General features: G+C 43.2%; 1 protein-coding gene across 2 annotated transcripts in view; it reads right to left on the reverse strand.

Moving 5' to 3' along the window:
- Positions 1-1,786: 1,786 nt before the first annotated feature.
- Positions 1,787-22,000, reverse strand: part of LOC117459328 (CMRF35-like molecule 5) — a 34,052-nt gene continuing 13,838 nt past the window's right edge. The window contains exons 3-11 of one of the 2 annotated variants that reach the window (XM_071205736.1): positions 13,649-13,736; positions 13,462-13,559; positions 13,290-13,324; positions 4,126-4,200; positions 3,870-3,926; positions 3,656-3,721; positions 3,084-3,470; positions 2,836-2,910; positions 1,787-2,310 (exon numbers count right to left, since the gene is read on the reverse strand). In XM_071205736.1, the coding sequence (XP_071061837.1) occupies positions 3,393-3,470; positions 3,656-3,721; positions 3,870-3,926; positions 4,126-4,200; positions 13,290-13,324; positions 13,462-13,559; positions 13,649-13,736 (497 nt within the window). In that variant the 3' untranslated portion in view covers positions 1,787-2,310; positions 2,836-2,910; positions 3,084-3,392. Of the gene's footprint in view, positions 2,311-2,835; positions 3,471-3,655; positions 3,722-3,869; positions 3,927-4,125; positions 4,201-13,289; positions 13,325-13,461; positions 13,560-13,648; positions 13,737-22,000 lie in introns of both variants that reach the window. The other variant, XM_071205735.1, reaches the window with a different exon arrangement.

Below are 22,000 nucleotides of genomic sequence, written 5' to 3' on the forward strand. Positions count from 1 at the left end.
CAGTGAGCAGACTCTCCAGTCTCTCTCTCTCTGAACTTTGCAGTGAGCAGATGCTCTGGTCTCTCTCTCTCTGACCCTCGCAGTGAGCAGACGCTCCGGTCTCTCTCTCTCTGACCCTCGCAGTGAGCAGATGCTCCGGTCTCTCTCTCTCTCTGACCCTCGCAGTGAGCAGATGCTCCGGTCTCTCTCTCTCTGACCCTCGCAGTGAGTAGACGTTCCGGTCTCTCTCTCTCCGACCCTCGCAGTGAGCAGATGCTTTATTTCCTTTTTTGCTACACGTAATAACTCGACTTCTCCTCCTCCATCTGTAAGACAGACCCAATTACAGTAGTAAATGATGTATGTTTTGTTTGTGATATATACTCTTTATGCAGTTTTTTTTGCTACAACATAGCACACATCACTCTTAGCATCTGACATATACACACATCAAACAGATTAATTGAACCGATTTTTTTTATTCAGTTACAAATGTGTACAGTGAAATAATAAAAGCTAGAATACTTATGTGCCTTTTTATATTATCTATAACCAGAGATGGGGTCGTTACTAAAAAAAAGTAATATATTACATATTACATATTACTTTAAAAAAAAGTAATATATTACACTACTTCGTTACTATCTACATAAAGTAATTTGTTACTTTACTCGTTACTTTACTCGTTACTTTACTCTCAGGGCCGGCCCGCCCCTCCCTACAGGCAGATCACGCAGACTGCTAAAGTTTCAAATGTTCTCTGTAGTTCACGCATAAGACTGATCCAGATAGCTCCTGAATGTTTTCCTATCTGACCATGGCTGTCCTCTGTCTCCTGCTATCTGACCGTGGCTGTCCTCTGTCTCCTGCTATCTGACCGTGGCTGTCCTCTGTCTCCTGCTATCTGTATATTTTGCGCAGTCTATCTCTGCTCACGCTGTTGCGTCAGCGTGTTCTCCTGCGTGTTGGCCATGTGTTGCACTGGAGCCAGACTTCAGCCGAGCACGTACGAACTGCGCATGCGTGAGTGGCAATAACTCTCCTTACCAGCAGGCAGCGGTAGTGTGTATTCGTCATTCAAAACAAGCAACAACCGGAAAACAGAGAAGAAGAACTACGTGTGTGTGATATAAATAAACAACAGCTATGTGCGTTAGCTTCACCTAGCATGTGTTCTTTGCAGGTGTTTGTTGAGGTTTGATTATGACTGATTTTAGAAAGTAACGAAGTAACGCGTGTCGGGGCAATGTTAGTAACTGTAGTGTGATTACTGGATTATAAAAGTAGCGCGTTACACTACTCCGTTACCGACAAAGTAATATTATTACAGTAACGCGTTACAAAGTAACGCGTTACACCCAACTCTGTCTATAACATAGTTTGTTATTTGCTTAGTTTTCCCCACATGCCTAACATTGCTGTGTTTGGCGTCCTCTTCAGTCAGAGGAAGATTCATACCAAAAGTTTTTTTAAATAAAAATGATGTGTAATAGACCAGATCTGATGAGATTTAATGCATGGTTATCTTCATTATTATTAATATAGTAGGCTACAAGCAAAACATTTTATGAACAATTTATTTGTAAGGCCGGATCAGAGAAATTAGAGTTCACTAACAATGCCTCTACATTGCAATTTTACAATATCATTTACTGTAGACTTTGGGACAAGTTCCATATTTCTAAATAAAAGAATAGCACTTCAGGCATATGGACTGAACCTTGTTCATTTATTTAAAACATTAAACCACGACAACCATTTGAAGTATGTGTCAAACACGCACAGTGCATACAAAGTGGAGCGATAATATTACTTTATGTGCCATCAGAAAGTTGATGTTTCGAACAGTTAAATATATAAGAAGAAGAAGAAGACAAGGAGGATGGCAGAAACTGAAATATCAACTCGTGATTTATTGCATTTGAATGTTTATTTTAGTTGACTTATTTTGTACTTTAAACATAATTCATGTTCCATCAAACAACAAAACACACATAATACAATATGTAAATGAACAAACATAATTAAACAAAACCTGTAAGATTTGTTTGGTACCTCCTGCATGTTCAGGAGTTTAGTCCTTTTGTAAGAGTAGAAAGCTTTTGTCAATGCATAAAATGTCTTGAGCTTAAGGATATGAAGAAAGGGGAAGGGGAGAAAAAAGAAAGCGGTTTCTGCAAAACCAAAGATCAGATGTCGGCAAGTTGCAAGACTGTCATCTAAAAAAAGCCTTCAGCGATGAGCATAGATGTAGGGTAGGGGTAACATTTACAGGTTTCTCTGGCGCTAAGCCAACCTGCTGTATGTTACATCATCTTCTTCTGCTTGAATCTGTTGCATAAGTGAAGAAAAAATGACATTAGGGAGGAAAGATCAAAGATGAGAATGACTTTTGCCACACTAACAGCTCTACTTGGACACAATGCTTTGGGCTAAATGCTAACGTTACATTGTCCTAACAATGTCAACAAAGGCTAAAGTACTAATTTTGAGCAGGACTGTTTACCATTTTCATAATCTTAGTTTAGCCTGTATCAATGCCAACATTTGCTAACACAAATCCAAAAGGATAACTGAGGATGGTGGAAATTAGCTTTCACAGTATTTGGTCATTATCAACAAACTACATTTCTGACCTGATTATGGCGCTATATAAAAATGTAAGGGATCACCAAATTCATAAGGATACATTATTTGGACACCAGGACCATCTGTACCAAATAGTTTAATGATCCATCAAACAGAACAGACAGAAATCGGCATCAATATATAGACACGCTTCTATTTTGCCTTCAAAATGTGGGGTAAAAAAGCTTCACTATTACCATAGAATACAACATTTAAATGAAAATGTACCCTTTGTTTAGTTTGACGTTCTACAGCGACCACAGAGGAGGACATCACGTCCACATCTCTATTAGCTTCTGACCACTGTGGAACAACGAAGAGACAGACTCGATCAGATCAATTTAACAATTTAACTTTTGATTTTGCTTCATAAAAACCAATGTTTATGATGAAATAATAAATGCTGCCTGAGAGAACTTATCTTTCTACTTTTGCAATCCTGTTGTGAAATGCAAGTTGTGGTTTTATTGGTTTACCTTTTCTGAAGCTCTTCTCATGTGTTTAACATCGCTGTATGTTACTTCCTCTTCAGCGAGACCAAGCTGCAAACCATCAACTTGAACATGAACAATTCTTCCTTTTTAGGGCAAACAGCTGATCATTTGATCATAAGAGTTTACCCAAAACCAAAATTGTTTAATGATCCCTCCAATAGAACAAACAACAATGGCCACCCATATAAAGACACGCTTCTATTTTGCCTTCAAAATGTGGGGTAAAAATGCTGCCTGAGAGAACTTATCTTTCTACTTTTGCAATCCTGTTGTGAAATGCAAGTTGTGGTTTTATTGGTTTACCTTTTCTGAAGCTCTTCTCATGTGTTTAACATCGCTGTATGTTACTTCCTCTTCAGCGAGACCAAGCTGCAAACCATCAACTTGAACATGAACAATTCCCTCCAATAGAACAAACAACAATGGCCACCCATATAAAGACACGCTTCTATTTTGCCTTCAAAATGTGGGGTAATAAATGCTGCCTGAGAGAACTTATCTTTCTACTTTTGCAATCCTGTTGTGAAATGCAAGTTGTGGTTTTATTGGTTTACCTTTTCTGAAGCTCTTCTCATGTGTTTAACATCGCTGTATGTTACTTCCTCTTCAGCGAGACCAAGCTGCAAACCATCAACTTGAACATGAACAATTCTTCCTTTTTAGGGCAAACAGCTGATCATTTGATCATAAGAGTTTACCCAAAACCTAATTCTAAATAGTTTATTTATTCAAATGTTCTGTGCCAATCGTTTTTACACAGTGTCTTACCTGACCTGAAGTCTTTCTCTTTTTCTTGACAGTACTGTATGTTACATCCACATTAGACTGTGTTAAAAGAGCAAAGGACAGAATTTGAACGGCAAATATGAACCAAAAGCCTAATGTTCAATTGTTTAATGATCCCTCCAATAGAACAAACAACAATGGCCACCCATATAAAGACACGCTTCAATTTTGCCTTCAAAATGTGGGGTAAAAAAGCTTCACTATTACCATAGAATACAACATTCAAATGAAAATGTACCCTTTGTTTAGTTTGACGTTCTACAGCGACCACAGAGGAGTACATCACGTCCACATCTTTATTAGCTTCTGACCACTGTGGAACAACGAAGAGACAGACTCGATCAGATCAATTTAACAATTTAACTTTTGATTTTGCTTCATAAAAAACAATGTTTATGATGAAATAATAAATGCTGCCTGAGAGAACTTATCTTTCTACTTCTGTAATCCTGTTGTGAAATAAAAGTTGTGTTTTTATTGGTTAAGAAAGAAATAGTATGAATAAGAATAAGATTAAGAGGGTAATAGTAATTATGACAATAAACATCATATTTAATTAAGTATTAATGTACTATCTACAGTGATTCATTGTAGCTTCAAAGGGACAGTACAGTAAAGTCATATTCTATCTGGAATTACTGCAGTGTGAAATTAATTAATTTCCTTTCTTGTAAATAAATGTCTCTGAACCTCTCTGAAGAACCAGCACCTTACCGTGGTAGAGAGGTTTGTGTGCCCTGATGAACCTGGGGGCTGTGTTGTCTGGAACCTTGTGTTCCTGGTAGGGTCTCCCATGGCAAATTGGTCTCAGGCAAGGGGCCAGACTAAGATTGGTTCAAAAGACCTCATGAAAGACGACACAGGAAGTGAGGATACCCGGCCCGGAGGAAGCCCGGGGTCCCCTTCTGGAGCCAGGCCCAGAAGGAGGACTCGTCGGCGAGCGTCTGGTGGCCGGGCTTGCCACGGAGCCCGGCCGGGCCCAGCCCGAAAAGGCAACGTGGGCAACACCTCCGCTTCTCCGTCCCGCGGGCCCACCACCTACGGGAAACATCGATGGGGTCGGGTGCGCTGCCAGAAGGGTGGCAGTGAAAGCGGAGGGTCTCGACGGACCAGACCCGGGCGGCAGAAGCTGGCTTTGGGGACATGGAACGTCACCTCTCTGGGGGGGAAAGGAGCCGGAGCTTGTGCGGGAGGTGGAGCGGTACCAGTTGGATCTGGTTGGGCTCACCTCTACGCACAGCGTCGGCTCTGGAACCTTACTTCTGGATAGGGGTTGGACTCTATTCTTCTCCGGAGTTGCTCAAGGTGTGAGGCGCCGGGCGGGTGTGGGGATACTCACAAGTCCCCGGTTAGGTGCTTCGTTGTTGGAGTTTACCCCAGTGGACGAGAGGGTCGCCTCCCTACGCCTGCGGGTTATGGGGGGGGAAACTCTGACTGTTGTGTGTGCTTATGCACCCAACAGCAGTTCAGAGTATTCGGCCTTCTTGGAGACCCTGGAAAGAGTCCTGTATGGGGCTCCTGAAGGGGACTCCTTAGTCTTGCTGGGAGACTTCAACGCACATGTGGGCAATGATGGAGACACTTGGAGGGGCGTGATTGGGAGGAACGGCCCCCCTGATCTGAACCGGAGTGGTGGTTTGTTAATGGACTTCTGTGCTAGTCATGGATTGGCCATAACAAACACCATGTTCGAACATAAGGATGCTCATAAGTGTACGTGGTACCAGAGCACCCTAGGCAGAAGGTCCATGATCGATTTCGTTATCGTATCATCGGACCTGAGGCCGTATGTTTTGGACACTCGGGTAAAGAGAGGGGCGGAGTTGTCAACTGATCACCATCTGGTGGTGAGTTGGGTCGAGTGGCGGGGGAAGCCTCTGGATAGACCTGGTAAGCCCAAACGTGTAGTTCGGGTGAACTGGGAACGTCTGGAGGAGGCCCAAGTTCAGGAGGCCTTCAACTCACACCTCCGGCGGAGCTTTTCGGGCATTCCTGTGGAGGTTGGGGACATTGAACCAGAGTGGTCGGTGTTCAAAGCCTCTATTGCCGAAGCCGCGGCGGGGAGCTGTGGTCTCAAGGTCCTAGGTGCCTCAAGGGGCGGTAACCCTCGAACCTCCTGGTGGACACCGGTGGTCAGGGAAGCCGTCCGACTGAAGAAGGAGGCCTTCAGGGATTTGTTATCCCGGGGGACTCCCGAGGCAGTTGCAAGGTACCGACAGGCCCGAAGGGCAGCAGCCTCATCCGTGGACGAGGCAAAGCAGCGGGTGTGGGAGAAGTTCGGAGAAGACATGGAGAAGGACTTTCGGGCGGCACCAAAGTTGTTCTGGAAAATTGTCCGACACCTCAGGAGGGGGAAGCAGGGAACCATCCAAGCTGTGTACAGTAAGGATGGGACGTTGTTGACCTCAACTGATGGAGTGTTGGGGCGTTGGAAGGAACACTTTGAGGAACTCCTGAACCCGACAACTCCGCCCTCTATGTTAGAGGCAGAGCTGGAGTATGACGGGGGATCAACGCCAATCTCCCGGGGGGAGGTCACTGAGGTCGTCAAACAACTCCACAGTGGCAAAGCCCCGGGGGTGGATGAGATCCGCCCGGAAATGCTGAAGGCTCTGGGTGTTGAGGGACTGTCATGGTTGACACGTCTCATCAACGTTGCGTGGAAGTCGGAAACAGTACCGAAGGAGTGGCAGACCGGGGTGGTGGTCCCCCTTTTCAAAAAGGGGGATCAGAGGGTGTGTGCCAATTACAGAGGCATCACACTACTCAGCCTCCCCGGGAAAGTTTACTCCAAGGTACTCGAAAGGAGGGTCAGGCCGATTGTCGAACCTCAGATTGAGGAGGAACAATGCGGATTCCGTCCTGGTCGTGGAACGACGGATCAGCTTTTCACTCTCGCAAGGATCCTGGAGGGGGCCTGGGAGTACGCTTATCCGGTCTACATGTGTTTTGTAGACTTGGAGAAGGCGTATGACCGGGTTCCCAGGGAGTTACTGTGGGAGGTGCTGCGGGAGTATGGGGTGAGGGGGTCTCTACTCAGGGCCATCCAATCTCTGTACTCCCAAAGCGAGAGCTGTGTCCGGGTCCTCGGCAGTAAGTCGGACCCATTTCCGGTGAGGGTTGGCCTCCGCCAGGGCTGCGCTTTGTCACCAATCCTGTTTGTGTAAGGTTTCAGCGTTAGAGTCTGTGAGCTTATTGTTTTGTGTTTATTCTGGTGGCCTTGCAATTTTATTTTGATGTTGACTCTGTCCTCTCGTTTCAGGTGTCATCACTTCCTGTGGTGGTGTGTCACTTGTCAGCTTGATAGTGATCTCCTGTTCTGGATTGTTTGCACCTGTGCCTCATTAACTGTTGTATATATGTAGCCCTGTTTTTCTGTTGTCTTTTGTCGGTTCGTCTTGTCTCAACACTAAGTCCATGTCTGTATTTCCTCGTGTAACTTTGAGCAACCTAGTAGAGCCTAGTGTACTTTTGAGTGTCCTAGTAGATCCTAGATACCTTTGTACTTTGAGAAGTCTTTTTTATATTAAAAGATAGTTCTGAAGTCAAGAAGGAATCGTGCGTCTGAGTTCTTGTGAGTCCACCGTGTCAGAACGAACCGACCAAACAAGATGGACTCAGCCGATTCCACCGTGTTAAAGACGGCTTTGCAGGCGCAAGGAACACGCATGCATCACCATGAGGAACAGCTGACAACAATGAACCAGGGGGTTCAGGACTTAAATGCCCGTCAGCAACACTTCCAGTCAACAGTGACAACGGAAATAAATCACCTGGCGGAAAAGATGCGTGACATACTTACGCACCTCGAGGCACGTCCTGCTGTTCCTGCGGCAGAGTTTTCCGGTCCAGCGGAGGTCGGGTTTGCTGTTCAAATACCCATGCCATCGTCTTCACTCTGCCTCGCTTCACCGGAGAAGTTCTCCGGGGATTCTGTAAACTGTCGTCCATTCCTGATACAGTGCGATCTCCATTTCAAACATCAGCCCGCAGCATTTCCCACAGATCAAGCTAAGGTAGCTTTCATAGTATCTCACTTGACGGGAAGAGCAGGAGCCTGGGCAACAGCTGAATGGGCCCGAGACTCGCCTGTTTGCCAGTCGTTAAGGGTATTCATGGATTCTATGAAAGACATTTTTGACCAGACAGCACCCGGGAGAGAGTCAGCGAGAGCCCTGGTGAACATCAAACAACGGCAGAGGAGAGTGGTGGATTACGCGATTGAATTCCGGACCCTGGCAGCGGAGAGTGGATGGAACTCAGCGGCTCTTTTTGATGCGTTTCTGCATGGATTAGCGGATCCCATAAAGGATCAGTTAGCTCCATTAGAGTTGCCTGTAGAATTGGACTCGCTCATCGCCATGGCTATCCGGGTGGACCAACGTCTAGCAGAGAGACGTCGGGAGAAAACAGCTTTCATTCCACTGTCCGGACGGGAGTTACAGAGGGAACACTACGGTTGGCGGAGTAATACCCGGACTTCGTCTCCAGAGCGACCAGCGCCCCCTAGCGCCGCGGAGGAACAGATGCAGCTCGGAAGAGCCAAACTCACTCCGGAGGAACGTCAGCGCCGCCTACGGGAGCGGCTGTGTTTCTACTGCGGCCAGCAGGGTCATGTTCTGGCAGCCTGTCGGGCAAAAGATCAGGCTCATCAGCGGGAAGAGGGACGCTGGTGAGCCGAGTGACTTCTTTCAACCCTTCCTCGAGAAGACTGACTCAGGTACAAATGAAACTGAATGATAAAACTGTGACTCAGGATGCATTAATTGATTCTGGGGCTGATGAGAGCTTGTTAGACTGGGAGCTGGCTAAAGAGTTGAACTTAAACATTGTCCTTTTAGATCAGCCATTAGAGGCTAGCGCGTTGGATGGCCGCCTGTTATGTACAGTTACTCATCGCACGGAACCCATAGAAATTGTCATAGATCAGGAGCACCGTGAGCATATTAGCTTTCATTTATTTAACTCAGCTCAACAGCCTCTCATTTTGGGTTACCCGTGGCTTGTTAAACATAACCCTCACATGGACTGGCTTACAGGAAAGGTTAAGGGGTGGGGGAGTGAGTGCTCTCGTTCATGTTTAGCCTCTCATACAGTTTCGAGTGGACCGCCCAGATCTGGGAACTTTAAACAGGCGTCAGATAGGGACATTGTCACTTCTTCTAAACATTCTGACTTTCCTGACTTATCCAAAGTGCCAGAGTGTTACCTTGACATTAAGGAGGTGTTTAACAAGACACGAGCTACTTCCTTGCCTCCCCATAGACCGTATGATTGCCCCATAGACCTTCTCTCGGGCTCTACTATCCCCAAAGGACGGTTGTATTCTCTCTCTGGTCCTGAAAGGGAGGCCATGGAAGAGTATATCGGATCATCACTCAAAGCTGGCTTGATTCGGCCATCATCATCCCCAGCAGCAGCAGGTTTCTTTTTTGTAGGGAAAAAGGACGGTTCATTGAGGCCCTGTATTGATTACAGTCCACTTAATCAGATCACAGTTAAGAACAGATATCCCCTTCCACTCATCTCTACGGCATTCGATCTGTTACAGGGAGCCAAGATATTCACCAAGCTTGACTTAAGGAATGCGTATTATCTTGTGCGCATCCGGGAGGGGGATGAGTGGAAAACGGGTTTCAATACACCTACGGGACATTATGAATATTTGGTAATGCCTTTTGGACTTTGCAATGCACCTGCTGTTTTCCAAGCCCTCATTAATGATGTGTTACGAGATTTCCTGAATGTTTTCTGTTTTGTGTATCTCGATGATATTCTCATCTTTTCCCCAGATAAGAAAACTCATGTTAACCATGTTCACCTTGTTCTTCAGAGACTCCTGGCTAACCATTTGTTTGTAAAGGCCGAAAAATGCAAGTTTCATGTGAACTCTGTGGCATTTTTGGGCTTTGTGATTTCCCCTAACAAGGTGGAAATGGACCCAGCTAAGGTCAGTGACGTGGCTAATTGGCCCACGCCAGACTCTAGAAAGAAAGTTCAGCAATTCCTGGGGTTTGCTAACTTTTACAGACGGTTCATACGCAATTTCAGTGCTATTGCCTCTCCTCTCCATGCCCTTACCTCTCCCCATGTTCAGTTTGTGTGGAATCCACAGGCAGAGAAATCTTTCCTGGAACTGAAGAGGAGGTTCACCACAGCTCCCATCCTGACGGTACCTGATCGCCACCGACAGTTTGTGGTGGAAGTGGACGCCTCCAACGACGGCGTTGGAGCTATACTGTCCCAGATATCAGCGGAGGACAACAAGCTTCATCCATGTGCATATCTCTCCCGTAAGCTATCTTCTGCTGAGAGGAATTACGACGTGGGAAATCGGGAACTGTTGGCGGTGAAGATTGCTTTGGAGGAGTGGCGGCACTGGTTGGAGGGAGCGGAGCAGGATTTCCTGGTCTGGACGGATCACAAAAACCTGCAATACATCAGGAAGGTCAAACGTCTGAACTCTAGGCAGGCCAGATGGGCTTTGTTCTTTAACAGATTTAGGTTCACTCTGTCATATCGACCTGGTTCGCAGAATGGAAAGCCTGATGCACTCTCCAGGATGTTTGATCCTGAGCCAGTCCCCAAGAGTCCAGATCCCATTCTACGGCCAGACCGAGTGATAGGGAGGGTGACCTGGCCCATTGAAGCCAAGGTCAAACAGGCAAACGTTGGAAATCCTGTCCCAAGAGGGTGTCCTCAGAATCGCTTGTTTGTGCCAGAGCAACTTCGATCTCAAGTTGTTCATTGGGCCCATACGTCTGTACTTACCTGTCATCCTGGAAACAAAAGGACCCTGTTCATGGTGAGACACAGATTCTGGTGGCCGGGGATGTGGAAGGATGTTGCAGAATATGTGGCGGCATGTCCTGTGTGCGCCAGGAACAAAACTTCTCGGCAAGCTGCGGCAGGTCTTCTCCAACCTCTGCCCATTCCCAACAGACCATGGTCTCACATTGCGTTGGATTTTGTGACGGGATTACCAACATCGGCAGGTAATACCACCATACTCACTGTGATTGATCGTTTTTCTAAAATGGCACACTTTGTCGCCATGCCCAAGTTACCTAATGCCAAAGAAACAGCAGAGGCCATGTTGTCCCATGTGTTCAGGATCCATGGTTTCCCCAGTGATGTCGTTTCAGACCGAGGCCCTCAGTTCGTGTCACGTTTTTGGAAGGAGTTTTGTCACCTAATCCAAGCCACTGTTAGTCTGACCTCCGGATACCACCCACAGTCGAATGGACAAGCGGAGAGGATGAATCAGGATTTGGAGACCTGTTTGAGATGTCTAGCGTCCGAGAAACCTACCACCTGGAGTAAGAATCTGATTTGGGTGGAGTATGCGCACAACACTTTACCCACATCAGCCACTGGTATCTCCCCGTTTCAATGTGTCCATGGATACCAACCTCCATTGTTTCCGGAGCTCGAGAAGGAGGTCACCGTACCATCAGCCCATGCTCTGGTTCGCCGCTGCCGTCGGGTCTGGGCGGGAGTTCGCCATATGTTGCAGAGGAGTGCCGTTCGCATGAAGGTATTGGCCGACCGGAAACGACGTCCAGCCCCCAAGTACCAGGCCGGACAACGAGTGTGGCTATCTACCAAGGATCTTCCTCTCCATGTCGCCTCCAGGAAGCTGGCTCCCCGGTTCGTTGGTCCTTTTCCCATAGCCAAAGTGATTAACCCTGTTGCTGTCCGTTTATGTCTTCCAAAGTCCATCAAGGTCCACCCCACGTTTCATGTCAGCAAGTTGAAACCAGTCAAAGAGAGCAGACTGGTCCCCGCCTCCACGCCCCCTCCACCTCCCCGGATTGTCGACGGGGGTCAAGTATACACTGTGGACAAAATACTGTCTGAAAGGAAGAGGGGCAGAGGTAGACAGTTCCTGGTCGACTGGGTAGGGTACGGATTAGAGGAGAGGTGCTGGATCCCAGGCAGCTTCATTGTGGACAAGACCCTTATATCTGACTTTGATAGAGAACAGTCTCAGGCTTCAGGGACGTCTGGAGCCGTCCGTAAGAGGGGGGGTACTGTAAGGTTTCAGCGTTAGAGTCTGTGAGCTTATTGTTTTGTGTTTATTCTGGTGGCCTTGCAGTTTTATTTTGATGTTGACTCTGTCCTCTCGTTTCAGGTGTCATCACTTCCTGTGGTGGTGTGTCACTTGTCAGCTTGATAGTGATCTCCTGTTCTGGATTGTTTGCACCTGTGCCTCATTAACTGTTGTGTATATGTAGCCCTGTTTTTCTGTTGTCTTTTGTCGGTTCGTCTTGTCTCAACACTAAGTCCATGTCTGTATTTCCTCGTGTAACTTTGAGCAACCTAGTAGAGCCTAGTGAACTTTTGAGTGTCCTAGTAGATCCTAGATACCTTTGTACTTTGAGAAGTCTTTTTTATATTAAAAGATAGTTCTGAAGTCAAGAAGGAATCGTGCGTCTGAGTTCTTGTGAGTCCACCGTGTCAGTTTGTAATATACATGGATCGGATTTCGAGGCGTAGTCGTGGGGGGGGGTCTGCAGTTCGGTGGACTAAGGATTGCACCACTGCTTTTTGCAGATGATGTGGTTCTGATGGCTTCATCGGTCTGCGACCTTCAGCACTCACTGGATCGGTTCGCAACCGAGTGTGAAGCGGCTGGGATGAGGATCAGCACCTCCAAATCTGAGGCCATGGTTCTCAGCAGGAAACCGATGGACTGTCCACTCCAAGTAGGGAATGAGTCCTTACCCCAAGTGAAGGAGTTCAAGTATCTCGGGGTCTTGTTCTCGAGTGAGGGATCAATGGAGCGTGAGATGGGCCGGAGAATCGGAGCAGCGGGAGCGGTACTGCAGTCGCTTTACCGCACCGTTGTGACGAAAAGGGAGCTGAGCCGGAAGGCAAAGCTCTCTGTCTACCGGGCCATTTTCGTTCCTACCCTCACCTATGGTCATGAAGGATGGGTCATGACCGAAAGAACGAGATCGCGGATACAAGCGGCCGAGATGGGTTTCCTCCGCCGGGTGGCTGGTGTCTCCCTTAGAGATAAGGTGAGAAGTTCGGTCATCAGGGAGGGACTCGGAGTTGAGCCGCTCCTCCTTCGCGTCGAAAGAAGCCAGTTGAGGTGGTTCGGGCACCTAGTTAGGATGCCACCTGGGCGCCTCCCTAGGGAGGTGTTCCAGGCACGTCCAGCTGGGAAGAGACCAAGGGGTAGACCTAGGACCAGGTGGAGGGATTATATCTCTTCGCTGGCCTGGGAGCGCCTTGGGATCCCCCAGTCAGAGCTGGTTGATGTCGCCAGGGAAAAGAAAGTTTGGGGCTCTCTGCTGGAACTGCTACCCCCGCGACCCGACCACGGATAAGTGGGAGAAGATGGATGGATGGATGGTAAATAAATGTATTTGGAAATTAATGATTATGTCTTACAATTATTGTGGCTGGGGATTCTTCTTTGGTCTGTCCTAAAAGTGAAGCAATAAACAAGTATTGTTAGTTACAATAATGCACAGTTATCTGCATTAATAGTACATATATTTATGATTAACGCACAATAATAAATGATAGTATTTGGATTGACCATAATTCGGCATAGACTTACTGTGCTTTTTGAACATAAACCAAATAAACATGGCCACCATAACAATGAAGATCAGCAAACTCAAAGGGATAATGAAGCTCTTTAAGTTCCCTGAAACACTGCGGCAGGAATAAATAAAAACACACAATGCAAATGACAGACTTGTATAAACAGTCAAAATGTGCATGATTATGAGAAGGTCTCTCACCTTTGTTGTTCGCCATCAACAGTGGAAAGTGTTTGGTCTGCAGAACTAGTGGTTTGCTTCACAGGCTCTGTGGTGGCAAGACTTGTTGCTGCAAAAGTGAATGTAATGACATGTAGAGCTATTAGAGTAAAATGACATTTCATTAAATAAATGGGGCGAAGCCTACGAGCTAGTTCAGGCAGTCAACTCGAGCACTTATGCTGCATTCATACATAACGCCCCTTGCCACTCTACAACCAACCAAACAGAGTCTCCTTAATATGCCACTCTATTGCCAGATCTCTCTCTCTCTGCATTGCTTGCTGCTATTGCTGCAGCTACCTCTACGTCGCTGCTGCTTGCTGCCCCACCACCACCCCAGCTTCCACCCCAGCTTCCACCTGTAGGCTCTGGGGTTTGTTATTTAATCATCACTCATCTGTGGCAGGGGCGGATCTAGACAAATATTCATGGAGTGGCAAGAGGGTGGCAGGAGATTTTTTTTTGGCATCCCCTGGCAGAAGTATAATGCTGATTTAATCGCAGTCATATCAATCAATGGAACTTGGAAAGCCACAATATTGATATTTTAACTCAATAACATTAGGTGACATTATTGTGGCACATCAGTAAAGCCTTAAATATAAATATATAAAGTGGCAGACATAATGTCATGCATTGAACAATAACTGAATGAGTTTGTTTCACTCTTAGACCAGCAGGGGTACCAAATATATGAAGACTGCTGCAATAAGTACATTAATGAACTGTCTCATAGATGTTTGTCTGAATGAATATGATAATATTAACCCGTTAAGCCCCTGTGACGACCACTGCCTTGTTATCTCTGGTGTGTGTGTGTGTATGTTCCTTTAAGGTTTTCCCTTTGGTCTATCAGCTGGGATTGAGGACACCTGGCGGCCGGTACCAGAGGGTTAAATGGCCTGAGTGAGACCCGCAATCTCTCTCCCGCGGAGGACCTGACCTCGGAGCAGCTACGTCATTTCGTCTTTTGTTTTTCCTTTGTGTTAGTTTTTTGGTTTACGTTAAGCTTCTGTTAATAAACATATTTTTCATATATGTTCTCGTCCTTCCCACGCTTTTTGTTATGGCCAAGAGCCAGGCCATGACACCCCAAAGACTCCTTCGGCGGGTCTGTTTTTTCTTTTTTTTTCACGACACTGTTTCTCAGGGCTTCTTAATATTAAAAAAACTATGAATGTGTCATACCCTCCTAACGGGAAGAAACTCATCTAACTGATGATATGAACCATTTTTACCGAAACAAAAACACAAGTCTCACAAGAAGGTTCTAAATGAGCCCTGAGCGAAAACATGCTAACGCAGAGCACATAACTCTAGCTATACCGATCGATATACTTATTGGATCTACACAAACAAGCTTAGATAACATCCTGAGATTCCACAGATTATAGAAATATAAGTATCATCACTGAGTGATTAGAACTCGCAACAGGGGAAGCAAATACAGACAACACACGACGTAGCTTTAGGTAGCAAAACACGGAGATATGCTCACCTTAGCTGTTATTCTGATCAAAAGTCGTGTTCAATGGCATTAAAACGAGAAAAATGCGGCAGAAGGTTAATCCATAGGTTAATCCAATGTGTCTGTCACTTTGAAAAAATTATTGATAATCCATAATTCAATTGTTATGCAAAAATCAGAGAATAAAAATTAGCTGCTAATGGTAGCCCCCAGAGGTTAACGCAGCTTCCGGTTTTGCTATGCGTCACTCTCACTCCTTATTTGGTAACCTGTGTGTGTATGTGGAAGTTTCCCTCGATTCCATTGGCTCTAGCGGTTAAAAAGAGATGTCAATCATCAACATCGACGAAGGGGGGCCAGAGATAGGTCAAATCCACCCAAATGACCCCAGAAGTGGGTTTTGTTTGCTAAATCTCTCTAAAAAGGTCAAATTTCACTTGTTTTGCATCAATCTTGATACAGGGTACTTATTATATGCTATAGTTAGGATTCCTAAAGCTTTTAGTCTACCATCCCATCATTCAAGGGTGGTTTTCACTATAAGTAATGTGTTTTTTTGGACAGACACAATGATTTACATTTTTTTACTATGTACAATCTGAATTTACTTTGAAATAAATCTATATTGATTCTGACTTTTTTACATCCAACTCACAGGTTTATCATTGCTTTGAGAAAAAAGATTATTAATGTTTCCCTTTTAGAAGTGTAGTTATGGTCATTTGTTCTGGGAATGTCATTTTCGGCTTAACAATCTTATTCCTATCAGCTGTCAATCATTGTTATGATTCACATATTCATTTATTATTGAATAAACTATATTTTTTGGAGGAGTTAATGATGAATGTTCCTCAAGATGCTTGGTCACCCTCCTTCAAATTTGAAAGACAAGTAATTACTATATATCAAAAGAATCAAAGGAACAGTTCAGCGCCCCACAACTTCATTGCAAACAGTTACAACCTTGACTTTACATCAGAAAGAACAAACATTAAAGAAGTGACTAACTGCATCAATTAGGGTTAAAAAACGTGTATTCAGCTAAAACATATACATCGCTGCAGTAATTTATTATCCAGTGGAAAGTCCTTACCTACTGGCATAGTTAAATAGAAGTGGTTCCTTTTTTTTGGCTGGGCAGTGTAGTTTAACACACCATCTAATTTGACTTTCTCAGGACTTGAAAGTGTTTTTGGGGCAGACCCACACAAAGAAGAAACGTTTTATACACACGTAAGTTCATCATCTTAGCAGTTTTTTATGTTCATCGAGTGATCCGTGAGCAGAGCATCAAGTTGGCATGCCTATAACAGCTGAATGTGGCGATTACCATCTTGTTCAGCAACACGCCTCACAAACTGATTAAGATCCAAAGCTTTAGTACGTTTTGATTCAATGCTGAGTACAGCCAAACTTGACAGGCTCTTCTCTGTCATTGTAGACCGCAAATACCTCATTCCTTCCGTCTACTTGTATCCAAAATGCTTCTCCTTGTATGGGATTAGTTTTGTATCATAAAGATAAAGCAACACTTTCTCAGAATAAAGCAAAACTATGAGTTTAAAAGAAAAAAAACTGAGTCAAGCAAAATAAAATAAATTTCAAAAATAAAACTATAAGTTGCAAACAAATCATTTGTGTAATCATGTAAACTATAAGTCTTTTTTCTTTGTTTTAACATTTAACATTGTTTTTGTTTGCAGTTCTTGTTTCTTCTTTCTCAATGATCAGGTGATTCGCGGGTGGTACGCTTTTTTCCGGGTTCGGTTCTGGGTAAAACAAAGATGATGCGGGTCGCATCGCGGGTATTGCATAATAAATATATTAAAATAATAATAATTTAGTTTAATGTTTAAATCCTCAGACCTCTCCCCCACGGGACCGCGCATAATCCAACCCAGTCTCACGGCATTTCGTGATCACCAAAACGATTTTTAATCTATTGATTCGTGTTCACCAACACCATTTTTCCCTTTTTTTCATGTTGCACAGCACGATTTTAAAAGCAATGTATTTCTACTGGTAATGTGTTTCGTGCCTGCAGCACGTCTTTTTCTCCAGTCGGGTCGTGGAACAACAAAACATGTTCTTACTCAATATCAAGCCACAATTATTGCTTTTATTTTAAATCGTATAATTTCGGACTTTTGTTGCTGTCTGTGAGGAAAATAAATGGGGCTCAGAGCCTCAGGATACTGAAATCTGTATTTTTAAATCTTTTTTTCCTTCTAATTTGTTATTCTTTTCAAAATAACACACTGTTATTTACTCACCAATAACACACAATCATCCTTGCTTTTATTTATTGGTTTAATTCCATAATCTCTGGCTTTTTTGGTGTCCGTCAGAAACTGAATTTCAAAATAAAAATAACCGGAAACAGACATAGGCCTATAAGGGACATTTCGAGCATCATTGCGATTGTCAACATTTCTGAGTTTAGGATAGCCGAAGACACTACACTACCCATAATCCCCAGCTATCGTTTAGGACTACAGTCCCCGTGATTAATCTTCAAACTCTGGGATTGGATGTTGGATTGGCAGTGCGCCAAGGTTACGCCGAGCGTCAAACAGCTGTTTGAAATGGAACGAAACCACGCCAGACTATCCAAAACTGGAATCGAACGCCCCCCCAGAACTACACATGCTGGCTATTGTGTTTCGCAAAATGTTCTATGGGACGTCTCTACTGAACGTTTTCGTTTTTCCCACAATTAGAAGTTGCCAGTATTAAACACATTGGTGTTATCAAATGTAAAACATATAATTAATAAATGGGTGAAAATCGCTTGTGTCCATAATGCGCAGCATTAATATATAGCATTAATATATACCCACATGACAGCTCATTGCTACTTTGTAATTCTACTCCACTACAATACAGAGGTTAACCTGGTATTTTTACTCCACTGCATTTATTTGAGTTACTTTGCAGATTCTGATTAATGATGTGAAATATAAACAACCCTTAAATCAGACTTTAGTTACACCTGAGTAAAATTCAGGTAAGGTGATTGTCAAGTGCCAACAATCAGGAGAGATATTTGATAGTTGGTGCTTGAGAAGACTAAACATGTATCTGCAATTGACATAAATGGAAACGAGTAATAAAGTATATTCATTGCTCGTTATTCTCTACTAATAGTTAATTAAAGACTGTATATTATGGCTATTTTGCACATCCCTTTCAAGATTTCAAGATTTTCAAAGGTTTATTGACATATCATACACAACTACGGTGTAGTTATGCAATGAATTAAAAACTTGGGTCACAGGTTCCTCAACAGTGCATTACAAGACATCTATCAATGTGTGTACCTCCACCATTAAACTGTCATATTCTGCACATTTCTTATTCTATCTACATACATAAGAGTATAATCCATATGTATAATATCAGTTAAAATAAGTGCTTCAACATAGTTAACATTGCAAGAAAGCAATATATTAGACATTAAGTACTTTGTCAGGCTTAATATTTATCTGTAGATAGATACCCCCAACGTTTTTTTCTTATTTAAAAGAAGACCTTAATCTGTTATTTAATGTTTAAATAAAGGTTAATTCGTTTTTCTGTTTTGCACCTCCTCCTATTAATATCTGTGTACATCCTGCACTAAACTGTTTTATTGTACAGATCACTTATAGTATCTTCTTGATTTTTTATATTTTATATTTCTATCACAGACCTTCTACTTTCCCCCTATGAAAGTATGTACTCTTAATATTTTTTTAATCAAATAATATTTGATTAAAAAAATATTAAGAGTACATTATTGTTTTTATGTGTTATATTATAACTAGGGCTGTCAGTCGATTAAAATATGTAATCGCGATTAATCGCATGATTGTCCATAGTTAATCGCGATTAATCGCAAATTAATCGCACATTTTTTATCTGTTCTAAATGTACCTTAGAGGAATATTTTTCAAGTTTTTAATACTCTTATCAACATATGAGTGGACAAATATGCTTTATGCTAATGTTTATTATCATTTGAACAATGACAAATATTCTCATGAATATTAAACACAACAACCTCTGAACAATACAAATATTCGCCTCAATTCAACCTGGAACCTCTCATACAATAATACAATACAAATGGTGTGTGTGTGTGTGTGTGTGTGTGTGTGTGTGTGTGTGTGTGTGTGTGTGTGTGTGTGTGTGTGTGTGTGTGTGTGTGTGTGTGTGTGTGTGTGTGTGTGTGTGTGTGTGTGTGTGTGTGTGTGTGTGTGTGTGTGTGTGTGTGTGTGTGTGTGTGTGTGTGTGATGGATCGTTGGAGCTATGTGCAACTCAAGGCATATGCTCGAACGGGAGCTGCCTGGACGCTGCAATCATGTTGCACTATCCGTGCTGAGTGTGCTGACTTTTCGTACAATGTCCCACTGTCTGGCTGCCTGCATAAAGTCAAGTGCTCGGTGCAGTTGTGTGGATAGAGCGCTCCTCTGTTTTCATTTAAACAGCTCCTTATATCCGTTAGCGCAGCTAGCTAGCACCAGATGCTAACAACAACAATGCACGTAAGGTCTCTCTCTCGCTCGCTCGGGACACACATACACACACCCTCCCGGTCCTCCCGATGGCCAGTCGGTGCCTGCCGGTGAGCGTGGAAGTGTGGTCTGCCACAAGCGGGCGGCAGGAGCGGGGCTGTCAGAATCAGCTTGTAGATGGTATTTTAAACTCGATGCACTCTGAAACTACGGGACGGCCGAGGAAAAAAATACACATGCGTTAATCGCGTTAAAATAATTAGTGGCGTTAATTTTTTTTTGTGTTAACACGTTATTAACGCGTTAACTTGACAGCCCTAATTATAACACATCAAAACAATAATTCAATAACGTGCTTTAACCACTAGGCGGTGCACACAAGGTACATAACTTTGTATTATTAGTGTAGGACACTTATGTATGTACATCTGAAGATGTGTAGTTTTATTCATGCTTTCACATAATTTTACAGCATATTGCTATACTATTTCAGACTCAGTATTTACATTCTTACATTCAAAGAAAATCAATAATATATTTAAAAACTTTAAAAGTCCTTTTATATCAGCTATGCACCGTTATGGTGTAAATATAACCTATCTATGAATTAGATCAAATGTAAAAGTCAGCCGAATTAGTGTTGATACTGCAAGGAGACGTATTGTGTGAAGAGAAATTGAAGATGTTGTTTAATTGTTGATATATTTATGATCCACGTCAAGTATTCAGTTTCGGCGGCATTTCTTCAGTTTTTCCAAAGGTCTTCTCATCAGGGCTCTATGAATAAAGAACTACGGCAGATCTGTAATATGTAATGCAGCCGAACCGTGTATTACAATGCCGTTATGTGATGACTTTCAAAGAGAAAAGCAAGAGCACTCGGAATTAAGTATGTGTTTTTTTTTCAGTGGTGTTATATGTGCAAAAGTGGTGGGGCACAAAAATCTTAGATGTCTATAAGCTTCTGCAGAGAGGTTCATGGCTGGCGAGGCACTGGCACTGACTCTTCAGGTTTACAAATATTATATTTTGACCTAAATCAAACTATAATATTATTTTCAAAAGCTTTTTTTGTCTGATGCTTCAATTAATTTTAACAGACAGTTCAACAGAAGGATACCCAACAAATGTAATTTTATTATTTACATATTGAATTGTTCTCTCTTAGTAAGATCCCATTTTCAATAAAATGGTGGTCTTGAAGATGAAGTTCATTTGCCTATCCTTCTGGCCAAATTCTCTATTACTTTTTTGTAAAAGTCCTCCCTATCTTCTTGTAGTTTCAAAAGTCTATCATAAATCTAAACGATAGATTTATGATTCGAAAATGATAAAAGTAGGATATTATCCGGCTGAACAAAACGTGCATTTATCTAACAGGTACGTTTTCCACAGATCTTATTTGGAGCTACTTTCTAAAATCCTATGGAGAAATCTCATTGCTTTTTTGTGGAGGGAAGCCATGCGCAGCTTACTTCCTGGTTTTAGGATGCGTCTCTCTCCTCCTCTTCACACACCACACTTTTCGCGGCACACGTACTTACAGCCAATCAGCTCTGAATTATGTGAGATGACGTATGGGATGGCAGCTTTATGCCCCTATGGTCATTATTTTTTGCCACACACATTAAATAGGAAAATATTCTGAGCATGCGCAGTGTAGTTTTTGCAGTTACCGTTCACTTAGACAGTGAGAGGGAGGGGCAGGATCGGGTTTTGTCCCACATGGCTCTAAACAGCTCAATAGGCACACACTGTAGACACTAATTAGAAGAACATATACTAAAACAGCAATGTACAGACGAATCAGATGATTAAACATGATCTTAAAATATATTTTATATATATGTTAATTTATTTTTTGCGTTTTGTTGTAATCATTATTTTAATACTTTCTGCTGACACTAGGTGGGGCTGTACCTGCCCCTAATGACCAGTCGCCACTGATTCTTTTATTCTTTTAAAATGTTTTCCGGATTTCATATAATATAAACACCAAATCCCAGCATGCATTGCGGCTAAAACATCCAATCAGCGAGCTTAAACCATAGCTGAGGATCTTGGGTAATCGCTTGAAATGCCTACGTTTGTTTCCGGTTATTTTTATTTTGAAATTCAGTTCCTGACAGATGTCAAAAAAGCCAGAGATTATGGAATTAAACCAATAAATAAAAGCAAGGATAATTGTGTGTTATTGGTGAGTAAATAACAGTGTGTTATTTTGAAAAGAATAACAAATTAGAAGGAAAAAAAGATTTAAAAATACAGATTTCAGTATCCTGAGGCTCTGAGCCCCATTTATTTTCCTCACAGACGGCAACAAAAGTCCGAAATTATACGATTTAAAATAAAAGCAATAATTGTGG

This window comes from Pseudochaenichthys georgianus, chromosome 15 (assembly GCF_902827115.2).
Source record: "Pseudochaenichthys georgianus chromosome 15, fPseGeo1.2, whole genome shotgun sequence".
Taxonomy (NCBI): domain Eukaryota; kingdom Metazoa; phylum Chordata; class Actinopteri; order Perciformes; family Channichthyidae; genus Pseudochaenichthys; species Pseudochaenichthys georgianus.